The 13,424-nt window shown below is 37.0% G+C and overlaps 1 protein-coding gene across 2 annotated transcripts in view; it reads right to left on the bottom strand.

Annotated features, from left to right (window-relative positions):
* LOC142341165 (epithelial sodium channel subunit beta-like) overlaps positions 1-4,351 on the bottom strand; it is a 49,425-nt gene extending 45,074 nt beyond the window's left edge. Inside the window, exon 1 of one of the 2 annotated variants that reach the window (XM_075392066.1) lies at positions 4,221-4,351. In XM_075392066.1, coding sequence (XP_075248181.1) covers positions 4,221-4,233 — 13 coding nt within the window. In that variant the 5' untranslated portion in view covers positions 4,234-4,351. Of the gene's footprint in view, positions 1-2,997; positions 3,297-4,220 lie in introns of those variants that run through there. The other variant, XM_075392067.1, reaches the window with a different exon arrangement.
* Between the last annotated feature and the right edge of the window lie 9,073 nt (positions 4,352-13,424).

Raw genomic sequence — 13,424 nt, 5'->3', positions numbered from 1 at the left:
GAGAAAAAGACCCATAGACATTGGAGTATTGAAGAAGAATTTGAGCCTATAACTCCTTAGTTCGCTACATATACTTTGAACACTTCATCCGTGAAAGGTGTAAAACCCTTTTTAATGGGACCACTTTTGGGTGTTTAGGGACCATGGTATAAATTTCCATTTAAAACAGCTAACGTAGAGTCCCCTGAGCTTACCAGACTCTCCTTTTAAAGTACAAGAACAAAGAGAAATGGTATAAATCTCACGCAACAGTAACCACGGTAACTTTGTAACTTCACTTTTTTTCTCCAGCTCTGAAATCTTTTTTGCACAAAACAAACTCTCAAGCTGCTGAAAAATAAAACTTTCTACAAAATGGAGTTGCCAGTCACTCAAATTGAGTGTTTTAAACAAATTTTTTGCGAAATGAATGTGGGTGGTCCGCTTTACCCCATTTTTTTACGCAATATCTTAAATTCTAATCACTGAAAAGGAAAAAAGCCCGGTGTAGCATGAAATTATAATTCACAGAACAGATTTGTAATTTAAAGCAAAATGGGACGAGAAAACGACCCATAGACAGTGGAGTATTGAAGAAGCTTTTTGAGCCTATAACTTATTAGGTCGCTATATATAATTTGAACATATCATCCGTGAAATGTTTCTTTTTTTTAAAGTGGACCTCTTTTGGCTGTTTAGTGAACATGGCATAAATTTTTAATTAGAACAACTTATGTATAGCCCTTTGATCTAGCTTACAAGACCCTTTTTTAAAATGACAAAAACAAATAGAAAATGGTACAAACCTCACAAAACGGTAACGACGGTAACTTGTTGAATTCTTTTTTATTCTCCAGCTCGGAAATCTGTTTTGCAAAAACAAACTCTTAAGCTGCTGAAATATGAAACTTACCATGAGGTGGAGCTGTCAGTCACCCAAAATGAGGGTTGAAAACAAGTTTTTTTGACATGAATTTGGGTAGCCCACTTTAACCCATTTTTTTGTTTTTACGTAATATCTTAAATCCTAATCACTGAAAAAAGCCCAATGTAGCATGAAATTATCATTCACAGAACAGATTTCTAATTTGAAGCAAATTGGGATGAGAAAAAGACCCATAGACATTGGAGTATTGAAGAAGCATTTTGAGCCTAAACCTATTAGTTCGCTACATATACTTTGAACACATCATCAGTGGAATGTTTAAAACCCTCTTTGATGGGACCACTTTTGGCTGCTTGGTGACCATGGCTTAAATTTATATTTAGAACAACTCATGTATAGTCCTTTGAGCTTACCAAACCTTTTTTTAAAATGACAAAAACTAAGAAAAAATGGTACAAACCTCACACAAGAGTAACGGCGGTAGCCTGTTAATTTTTTGTATTCTCCAGCACGGAAATCTGTTGTGCGCAAAACAAACTCTCAAGCTGCTGAAATATGAAACTTGTCAGTCACTAAAAATGAGCGTTGAAAACAAGTAATATCTGTGGTTCTAATCACTGAAAGAAGCCCAATGTAGCATGATACTATCATTGACAAAACAGACTTGTGTTCTAATGGAATTTGGGACGAGAAAAAGACCCGCAGATTTTGAAATATTGAAGAAGCATTTTTGGCCTATAACTATTGAGTGCGCTACATATACGTTGAAAACTTTATCCTTAAAAATTCTAAACCCTTTTTAATGGGGTCATTTTTTGTGTGTTTAGTGACCACGGCAAAAAATTACAATTGAAACAACTGGCGTAATTTCCTGTGGGTTCAGCAGACTCTCTTTTTAACTGACAAAAATAAAGAAAAATTATTACAAATCTCGCAATACTGTAACGACCGTAACTTGTTAGATGTTCTTTCATTCTCCAGCTCTGAAATTTTTTTGAGCAAACAATCTCGCAAGCTACTGAAATTAAGAAGTGGAATTGTTAGTCATATAAACTGAGCGTTGCAAACAAGTTTCTCGCAACATTAAATTGGGTGGCTCACTTTTTTTTGTTTTTACGTAATATCTTTGGTTCTAATCACTGGAAAAAGCCCAATATAGCATGAAATTAAGGTTCACCGAACACAATTGTGTTCTAAAGGAAACTGGGACGAAAGATTGTGTACAATTTCTATAAAAATTGCAAATTTTCCTCATACAATCTTTCACATGAAAAATCGTGTAATTTTTCATTACACGAGGAAGATTTTTGTCGTGTGAAATCACACGAGACGCATTTTTCACACGATAATCGTGTGGCTTTTCATCACACGAGAAAAAAATCATTTGATTGGACACGAGGGAGTTTTAGAGTGTAGGATTGAAAACAGTGGAAACAATCCTCATCCTTGTTTACTAGTCCAAGCTTTGTTTCTAAGTGTTCTCAAATCAACACACAAGCACGAGTGTCTCCAATTGCATATGCTACCACCGTAGTCAGATTTTTCAGCGAATACCCACTGTACGCAATCATGAACATATCTGCATATTTTCAATATTGTGAATGCCGTACCGAACAGAAGTGATTGGCCGGAAAAAACATGTCGGTCCGGTGGCTAGTTTCTTCTTTTTTTTAATTTGTAGCCTCTGTGTAGGAAACAATAGATTTTATAGTTCAAGACGTCTTTTCGTCTCTGAAATTAGGTACAATTTCACATTTTTCTTATTTTGTTGTTAAAGTTCAGACTGGCGGCAATCACTGTCTTGAATACAGGGTTCAACGATTTCTAAAGTCGAGAAATGTTTTGGGGATCTTATAGCTCAGGCCTTCGGGTCTGAAGCTCTCAATTTTTGTCATCCCTCAACTCCAGGGGCGCGAAGTCATACATCCTATATAGAAAAAATTCTTTCTGCCAGTAGTCAAACGTCAGAGCCTCGAAAAAAATTAGCTTCTGGAGGAGTAGGAAAGAGTTCAAGATTATTTTAGATCTATATTTGAATAATTTGTATGATGATGATAGACAAAAATTGCACTTCTTCTGTTATGGCTCTAGTGAAAGCGTCAACAAGGAGCGCCGGAAAACTGATCACTCACCAGAGAGGCAGATTACAGAGCTATGAAAGAGCGCGAAGCTAAGAATTGTCTGGCTGTTTTTCCATTTTTCATTCAGTGAATCTTGCTGCCAACCTCGAGGCAGATGACCAGGTTCCCCTGACAGCAGAAGATAAATGGGCAGAAGGTGGTTTTCTAGATTTGACAATTTTTTTGTTCAGATTTCTGTTTTTTGATGCTGCTGCGTGATCTTTTTATGAATCCGGTAAGTTTTTAGGGGACTCTTAGCAAACGCATAAAACAATTTTACATCAATAGATTCACTGAAGCGCAAACCAAACAGCCCATTTGCTAAGACATCTAATTGAGCGTCATCATTCGTTGTTGTAATTGTATTTGTGGATGTTTCTCTGTGCAAACTCTGACGACAGGGTTCAATTTTTGACTTAATATCTCGAGCCGTTTTGAGGATCTCAATAAACGCCATAAGTTTTCAGTGACTGCAAACAGAGTCACGTAACCAATAACCAGAAACAATTGCAACATTACTACGCAAAATAGTGATTACGGTCAAGGTCTTAGGGATAAAATCAAAAGAAACTGGATAAAGCCCGCTCTAAGAAGTCATAGTACACTAAGTTATCAAAATTTACTAATAGGGTAAGTGCGTGTTTGTATAAGTGTTGAGCTTATTGTCCTGCAGTTTACTAGTCTGATAAAACGTTGCACTAATTTAGAATACCCATTGCCAATTCACTGTTTCAAACACAATGTCGGTCAATTGGATCAACGTAGTTTACATCCCGGCAGGCTGCTCACCAATTTGTCAAATTGAGTCCGGCTACCTAAATGTTACGTTTTAGTTTTTAGTGCCTCAATTATGTATTATGAATAGCACATATGAAAATGAGCTGCTTCAGGTAATATTTTTGGTAAAAATTAAATTAATAGCTGCTCACATCCGGCTTCTCAGCCTGCTATTATAGCACTCCTAATTTTGTTACAATTCAAATAATTTGAATTGTATTGAGGCGCTGTGTTTTTAAGATCTGTTCTCCCAATTTCATGTTGAATCAAGATAAAATTGTAGTAGTGATTTTGGTCAGGCCGAATCAGGAAGTGAAAAAAAAAAAACGTTTTGCGTCATGAAATTTTTTCACTCTAATTTCAAAGTAGAGTAAGAAAACGGTGTTTGATTTTGATTTTAAAGCTAAGTATTGTCTGCATGAAATTCCATTTATCATTCACTGAACTTTGCTTCCAACCTCTGTATGGCATTCGAGGCCGACGGGCTAGCTCCCCAGGACAGCAGAAGATGAATAGGCAAAAGGTGGTCTTCAAGAATTCACAACTTCTCTGTTCATATTTCCTTTTTTTGATGCTGTTGTGATTTTTTATGAATCCGGTAAGTTTTTAGGGAACTCCTAGCAAACGCGTAAAACAATTTTACATCAATAGATTCACTGAAGCGCAAACCAAACAGCCCATTTGCTAAGACATCTAATTGAGCGTCATCATTCGTTGTTGTAATTGTATTTGTGGATGTTTCTCTGTGCAAACTCTGACGACAGGGTTCAGTCTCAACATCATCACATAAGTCGTTGAGCAAATTGACAAATCGGACATTTGGGATCTTTTCCGTATGTGCTCCCCGCAGTTACAGATGACGTGCTTTTACCTAGTAAATCATCATGTACAAATGTGACACATGCGTCTGGGTCTTGCAAATAATATGTACCCAGAGCTGGGGGCAAAAAATGAAAAGATGCGGCATTTATATGATCATTAAGCTGTTCGAGTACAATTTTCCAGACTGCAGGGTAGCAGAGGCATTACCGTTTTTGGCGCTCCACCTATGATTGATATTCTGATTTCCAAGTAAAGCTATGAGCAGAAGAATAGCAATACCATACATTGCTGTTGCTATCCGGTCACTCTGCGTTCAGGGGGAATACTTCCAATTTATGAATCGAAAAGTTTCTCAAGATCGTTATATGTCAAGTTACGTACGATCTGTGAGAAACATTCGTAATCTAGAAATTGTTCTTTAAAGCCGGTTTTCTGAGTCGTGAGACTGATTTTTAAATTTTATCTAACTATGGGACAATTAATTGTATCGCTTCTATCAATGATTTTATTTGAATATAGTCAACAATCAATTCTTGCAATCAAATAATTGCCAATGGTTGCAATACAAAGCGATTTTTCCCAATCCCGGAGGCGGGCGTAAGTTGTCGGAGTTAAGTTGAGCAACTGTGTTAGCCGCCCGTGTGCAATAATCTATGTGTTTGGCTAATCGAGGGTGGTACTTGCTTAAAATGCAAAATTAGAAGATAAATTATAAAGTAGATATGTGTGAAGAAAATTCGGTTAAGGAAATTAAGATTTATAAGAGTGGTTAGCTCTGTGGTTAGGTCTGATATTCAATGAATGATTTTAATGCTGGCTGTTGTTGGTACCCAATATCAGTTCTACCATCACTGTAAATTAACCAAGTCTACAAAGATATGTCAGTTTCGCTGATTTGGCTCGAAACCCGAGCTTTTACTAATCAATGGTCTTTTTTTACTTATCGTCATTGTGTCCGCCATAAATCAGCAAATAAATCAAGTTTTAAACTCAATCTTTAACCCTGAAACTCACGGTTGTTAGTACATCTTTTTTTTGTATACGCTTGACACTCGTAGTGCCACTCTTAACAAGAATAGAGAGTCCCAATCACTCAAAATCAGGCAAAATTTTCATCAACAGATCTTGTTATATGAACGCCTTACTATACGAATAGTTTGTAGCTTCATATGGAAAATTTAATTATCAGCTTTTGTCGTTCATAACTTCTTCTGCCTCGTCAAGTACAAATATGTTGTACGCTTTTCGCGCCGCATCATTTGTCAGAATCTCATATGATCGGTTGATGGTCATGAGGAACTCTTTGGCTCCACCAGCATCAGGCTGCGTCAACAATCTCATTTTGTGGCAGTTTTTCTTGATCCGATTTTTTAAGCCGAATTTTTACCAACAAAATCTCATATAGCGTAGCAGGCCGGTTCATAATGTTTTTGTTTTGATTCTCGAATAAATATTTCTCCGTTACCTTTGTTTTAGCTTTTTTGTTTTTATCAGAAATCGTTTGTCGATCATTGACAGTATCTTTTTTGGCATTCGTTTGCCAAATACTGGTTGTAGTGTCCCAGCTGCTCAAGCTCTGACCACAATTGGTCATTCATTTCCTCCGTTTTTTTCGATGGCTTCACCCTTTTTAGCCTCATTTACTTTCAAATTGGCCAACTCTTGCTTCAATACTTCAATGGATTGATCTTGTTGAGCATTTTTAGCTGCTGCTGCCTTTAAACTATCACTTAACTCCTCACACTCGGCGCTCCAATTGCCCAGTACTTCTTTTGTTGCCTCTTTGGCCTTGTCAATATGATTATCCATTCTTTATCAAAAATCGACGAGGTCTTTTTGAAGATAAGAGTTTGTACTCTTTAACTGCTCTAACTGCGAGCGCTGGATTGTGGTTCCACTTTAATCTGCAGAGCATGTTACCGAATATTTGCAGGAGCCAGAAGTTCTAGCGTAGACAATTACCGAGTCCGCGAAAGGCAAGATTCCCTTCGGTACGCTCCCGGGAAAATCTTGAAATCACTTTACAAAATTCTGGCATGTAGTGCACAAATTTACCAGTTATCGGATCTCGTTGCCCGCTATTTTGAATGAAAAACCCTTTTTGCTTTTAAACTTTCTCGATATTTTCAGTCTTGAATTCACGACTTTTCCTTTTTTGGTGTGGAAATCAAGACAAATTTTTTTTCTCTTTCTTTTTTTGTTTAGAACTTGAAACGTTCCCGTTTTTTGGTCTTGAACTCAAAACAATTCTGTTTGTTTTTTTTGTTTGGAACTCAAGACGCTTTTTTCCTTTTTTTGGTTTCGAAGTTGAGACGACAGGCTCAATATTACGCAATAGTTTTTGCCAAGACGCTCCATTAAAAAGTAATATTAAATAGATGAACGTTTTAGGAAAAATGTTTACAAATTGAAAAATGATATAGACTGTTAAGACTTACACAGCAACGTCCTCCGCTTTTAACCAAATGTGTCAGCTTTCAGTTTTAAAATTTAAAAAAAATGGTTAGTTCATTTGCTAGAAAATTTTCATGTTGAAAGTGGTCGTTCCAGTGAATAAAATTTTTGTATTTTTCATCCTAATTGCGGAAGGCTTCCCGAGTGATAATTACTGTACACATACGGCAAATGTTACGAGCTATTTGACTCTGTTTTATGTCTGATGCTGGGAAAAGGCTGCGATGCCAGTTTTGATCACTTACATTTAATTTACTATTCATCGACCACTGATATATCTTGCGGTTGAATATCTTCAGCGTTTCTCGATTCTTCTATTTTGATAACATTTGGTTACAGCATGTTGCATGCAGCAATTGTAAAGTTATGAAGCAAAATTATTGGAATATTTGTCCATATATCTAATAGAAGAAATGTTCTGACCCTCTATAACACAGGAATCTCTTCTGTGCAAAAAAGAAGCTTAGTTAGTGCTGCTACCATCTTGGCATATTTATGAACGTATGTAACAGATCCTGCTATTTCAACGTGAGTTCCTTTCTCGAAGAGCGTTACTGATGGACTGACAAAGGTTTTCTGATATTTAACCAATGTTTGATTTCTTAGTCGTTGAGTTCCTCATGGATTGTTCTAATTTTCGAAAGAACATTTCCCTCATTTGAGAAGTTCAAAATAATAGGTGTCAATGAAGTTTGAAAGAAAGGTTTCCATGGTTATTTTAGGGTTACCAGTTTTCCGTTTTGAACTTCCTCGGAGTTAAAAACACCTGGGACTCCGGCTATTTTCGTCTGCTGTTCAAACAAACTAATTGCTTTTTTTCCTCTAAGATTTCTACGATTTCTTATGCAAATTCTTCATATTTGTTTTTGTGTAAAACTTTTCCGCTGAGAAAAGTGGTCTTAATGTTACAAAAAGTTTTTGCAGGGTTCTCCTTATTAAAGTATTTGACCGTTCGACATGTTAGCTCACATTGATTTTCAAAAAAATAATTTACTAAGTCGTCTTTCTAAGTATTTACTAAGTCGTCTAATTTTTTTTCTCCTGTGGGTGAAACCCCCTCTACAAGCCCCGCATAAGTAGCGCCTTTGCCCCAATTTTTTGCCATGACGCTTTGATTAGGCTCTTCGATATAAGTGATTTCGCTGGCCTGTCGGAAAATTTTGTCAGTTACCGACCTATTGACTTAAAAAGTCCTATCTCCAAAACCTGGTAAGACAAAATTTTTGTTCGGCCAAAAGTTCCTAAACGTTCTCTCATTTAAATGGTATATTGATTTAGGTAGTCTTGAATTTCAATGAGCAAAACAACATCGTCTTATACGTTGTTTTAATAAGTGTAGACAGTGAATAAGCCGCTTCATACATACAAAATGTTAGTTTTATCTGAAGCTGAACCTCAGCATATATCAAACTCTACCTTTTTCTATTGTTTTCGATACTCGAATTGTGTCTAGAGAATACGTGTACTGTGATCTGTGATCTAGAGAATAGATCTTTGTTGATACGACACTGTTAAAATCAAACCGGATAACTTGATACAAGGTGACGGAGACACAAATATAATCAGCCTTGCCAGATACAAATATAGTGATAATCCATCACATGATTCTCCGGACGAACCCGCCTTTCTTTTTTGATTCCAATACTTCTTCCTTAGTTTTTCTGGAAACAAAATCCTCAGTTTCCTGAGCGCTAAAATACTCTTGCTCAGTAAATAATTCTTTAATTTCTAAGGCACTAATTTTAATCGGCTGCTAGACTTCGTAGACAATTTTGGTGCCTTGGGGTCATTATTAATATTTTTTCAGGACTTTTTGATTCACTACTAGCTTCATGTGGATTTTTTTGGTTTTGGAATTTTTGTTTCTGCTGCTTTTTTACAGGGTACTCTGTATGTTTTGATGTAGTTGCTACTTCTCCCTGGCCTGCTTTGTTTGCCTTCTAATGCCATTTAGAGGTTTCTTGTTTTGATTCTTTAATTCCATTCTCAGACGTGTCACTGGTAACATTTAGTTAATTGTTAGCATTTTCAGCTTCAGATTGATTTTCTTTGTTGAGATTACTTTCACAGTCTGTGAATGATTCAATTTCAATTATATCATCATCGCTTGAGCTGTTCAAATCGAGATTTTTTGCTCTTTAACTGTTGCGTTTTATTTTGCCTGAGGTTCAGGCGGAATGTTTTTTTTTCTCTTTTTTTAAATACTTGCTTAGTTGGAAATAATGGAGCTGCATGTTTTTCCCCGTCTTTTTATCCACTAACTTGAAACTCAATAATTGTTTATAAATTCAACTATTGTGTATGGTCCTCTATAAAAAGAAGTAAACTTTCTTGTTTCGCCTTTTTTTTACCGTTGGGTTGAAAACTAACACTTCTCGTCCACTTTTTTTGCTTGGTCGACACCTACTGTGATTATAATAGGTCTCCTGGCATTCTTGTTCGACACGAATAAATTCTCGCATCAACTGATGCGTTTTCTGTAGTTTCTGTTTCAATGTGAAAAAATAGTAACTTGGTGTTGCATGTATTGTGGTCTGTGGTGTGCTATAGATGCAGTCTGTAGGTAGCGAACGGGGAAAACCCAGTACCACTTAAGCTGGGCTGTATTTTGTTACGCTATGAATTGATGATCGGTAGGCCATCATCGCTAAGGTTAGAAATCCGGTTCACTCATGTGGATATTGGCTAATGTATTTGGGAAGTCATTCTTCTATTGTTCGTTTTGTTCATTCAATCATCGTTTTTTCGTGTGATTGGTAGGATGTTATTGATGTCCTCTGAATTCTTAGTTCACTGCAAAGACTACGAATTCTTTTTGATATAAAGTTCGACCCTTGGCCACTGTGTAGATTGACTGAAAAGCCAAACCGAACTATCCAGTGTTGAACAAACAATCTTGGCACGGTTTTGCTTCTTGATTGGGTAAAACTACGGCTTCGTACCACTTACTGAATTGATCACATTTAAAGAAAACTTAATTGTGCTCCTGAGACTCCGGAAGTCGACCATGATATCAAGAGAAAGTTGCCAAAAGAGATGATTAGGTTTCCATTTTTTGAGTGAATACCGTTGTTTCTGCTGAGTGCCTTTCCTTTTTAGGCGCACGTCGCAGATTTCTATCCAGTTTTTTACGCCCCTTTCTCATGCACGGCCAATAAAAACTTTCACGAGCTCTTTGGTATGTTTTCTCAATCCCAAAGTGACCTGCACAAAGTGTCATGCAACACCTCATCTAGAGAAGAGATCTTTGTTGATGCGATACTGTTAAAATCATAACCGGATAACTTGATACAAAGTGATGGAGACGCAAAAATGACCTGCATTTCCAGATACAAACATAGTAATAATCTCTCACATGATGCTCCGGACGAACTCGCCTTTCTTTTTTATTCCAATACTTCTTTCCAAATTTTCCTGAAACAAAAACATCATCAGTCTCCTGACTGCTAAAATTCTCTCGATCTTGCTCAGAAAATTATTTCTTTAGTTTCTCAGGCACCAATTTTAATCGGCTGCTAGACCATGTAGCCATTTTTGGTGCCTTGGGGTCACTGTTTTTTTTTCAGTTTTTTTTTGTTTCACTACTAGCTTCATGTGAATTTTTTTGGTGTTGGAATTTTTGTTTGTGCTGCTTTTTTACACTGTACTCTGTAGGTTTTGATGAAGTTGTTACTCCTCCCACGGCATTTTTTTGCCTTCTCATGCCATTTTGAGGTTTTTTGTTCTGATTCATTAGCTGCATTCTCAGACGTGACACATGTAACATTTAGTGAATCTTTAGCATCTTCAGCTTCAGATTGATTTTCTCTGTTTAGATTACTTCCACTCTCTGTGAATGATTCAATTTCAATTATATCATCATCGCTTGAGCTGTTCAAATCGAGATTTTTTGCTCTTTAACTGTTGCGTTTTATTTTGCCTGAGGTTCAGGAGGAATGTTGTTTTTTCTCTTTTTTTAAATATTTTATTAGTTGGAAATAATGGCGCTGCATTTTTTTCCCCGTCTCTTTATCCACTAACTCGAAACTCAGTAATTGTTTATAAATTCAACTATTTTGTATGGTCCTCTATAAAAAGAAGTAAACTTTCTTGTTTCGCCTTTTTTTACCGTTGGGTTGAAAAATAACACTTCTCGTCCACTTTTTTTGCTCGGTCGATACCTACTGTGATTATAATAGGTCTTCTGGCATTCTTGTTTGACACCCATAAATTCTCGCAACAACTGATGCGTTTTCTGTAGTTTCTGTTTCAATGTGAAAATATAATAACTTGGTGTTGCATGTATTGTGGTCTGTGGTGTGCTATAGATGCAGTCTGTAAGTAGCGAACGAGGAAAACCCAGCAGACTGACTCTAGGTTGACTGGAAAGTCGAATTGCACTACCTAGTGTTCAACAAACGCTCTTGACACGATTTTGCTTTTTGATTGAGTAAGGCTACGGCTTCGTACAACTTACTGAATTGATCACAATTAAAGAAAGTGTATTTGTGTTCCTGAGACTCCGGAAGTGGACCCATGATATCAAGAGAATCTTGCCAAAAGAGATGACTAGGTTTCCATTTTGTGAGTGAATGCCAATGTTTCTGCTGAGTGCCTTTCTTTTTTAACTTTCACAGCTTTCTATCCAGTTTCTTACGCCCTTTTTTCATGCACGGCCACTAAAAGCTTTCACGAGCTCTTTGCTATGTTTTCTCAATCCCAATGTGACCTGCACAAAGTGTCATGCAACAACTGAAGCACGTTGGACCCTATATCCCATGGTACACGCTTCAGGTAAACAATTTCAGATTTGGGTTGTGTTTGGTGTTTATGATAAAAAATCCCTTCTATGAGACAAAGATTTGTATACTGAACACAGCATTTCCATAACTCCTTTGATGCTCCTTTTTTCATTTGCCTTGTTTCCGGTCTTTTTGTGTTCAGAACTCAGGAGTAGCCATCTTTGAGTAATTTGTCATTTTGCTGCAAGTCTCGCGGTGTTACTCTCTGCGATTTGTCTAAGCGCTAAACTCGACTACCATAATCGGTATTGACTTGATATGCGGCCTTTGCAATAGCGTTAACAAAAGCTGTTTGTTCATCATCTTCTGTGTTTATGCGCGACAGATTGTCAGCGTACGCGATTTTTTGCCTGCTCTATGCTTGATGTCAAAAAAATTGACTAAGTTTCTCTATCCATCTCGCAACCATACCGTCTGGTTCTTTGAATCTACAGATCCAGACAAGAGACCGGCCGTCCGTTATAATAGAAAAGTGCGGACCAATTAAATAGTTTTTAAAATGTTGTGTAAAATGAATGATTTCAATTAACTCCCGCTTAGTTGATGAATAATATTGCTGACTTTTACTCAGAGTTATGCTAGCATATGCAATAACTCTATCCTCATATCCTTGTTTTTGAGTAAGAACTGCTTCAATGCCTGTCAACGAATCTTCCGTAGTTAATGTATACGGATCCCTATGGTTTGGATATCCTAAAACTGGGGATTCCAAAAGCTCCTTCCTTTACTCGGCTACTGCGTCTGTGCCTTCTGTTCTCCTATTTCTGTCGCCACTAGAGTAGCTGCCGTCTGCAATACTCTTTGTCTTTGGCTAATTGAGCGTGATACTTTTTTATAATGCAAAGTTGGAAGTTAAATTTTTAAGTAGATTAATGTGAAATCTACTTGGTTTAAATAAAAGAAGTTTCTATAGAGAGTTTAGCTCTGATGGTAGGTGTGATGTTCAATGAATGAATTTAATCTTTGCTTTTGTTGGTAACCAATATCAGTTCTATCATCGTGGGAAATTAACCAAGTTCACAAATATATGTCAGTTTCCTTGCTTTGGCTCGAAGCCCAAATTTTGTCTAATCAAATGTTTATTTTCTTTTCTGACACCTATCAAAATTGTGTAAGCCATAATTCAGGTAATAATTCAAGATAAAATCTTAATCTTTAACATTGAAACCCAACGTTTTTACATCTTTTAATCAACACCTGTGGCGATAAGAGCAGTTGAATAAACTGCCTGTTGAATGAACTTTAATGCCCGATCGACACTGGAAAAACGCTTCAGCATTAGACAGTGGCGATAAAAGAGTGGTGATAAACTCATAGTCGAATGATGGAAAAAGTTTGATAAACTTGTAGTCTAAAAAAACTCTGGTGGTCTGGGTTGTGTGTGTGTGGTGTGTGTGTGGTGTGGTGTGCGTGGGTGTGTGTGTGTGTGTGTTTGTGTGTGTATGTGTGCTTGTGTGTGTGTTTGCGTGTGTGTGTGTGTGTGCGTGTGTGTGTGTGTGTGTGCGCGTGTGTGTGTGTGTGCGTGTGTGTGTGTATGTGTGTGTGGTGTGTATTGTGTGAACGTGTGTGTCTGCGTGGTATGTGTGTTTGGTGTGCGTGGCGTGT

The sequence above is a fragment of the Convolutriloba macropyga genome, chromosome 6, assembly GCF_964194025.1.
Source record: "Convolutriloba macropyga chromosome 6, txConMacr16.3, whole genome shotgun sequence".
In the NCBI taxonomy this organism is placed as follows: Eukaryota; Metazoa; Xenacoelomorpha; order Acoela; family Convolutidae; genus Convolutriloba; species Convolutriloba macropyga.
The sequence above is the reverse complement of the archived record's forward strand: the minus strand, read 5'-3'. Positions and strand labels throughout refer to the sequence as shown.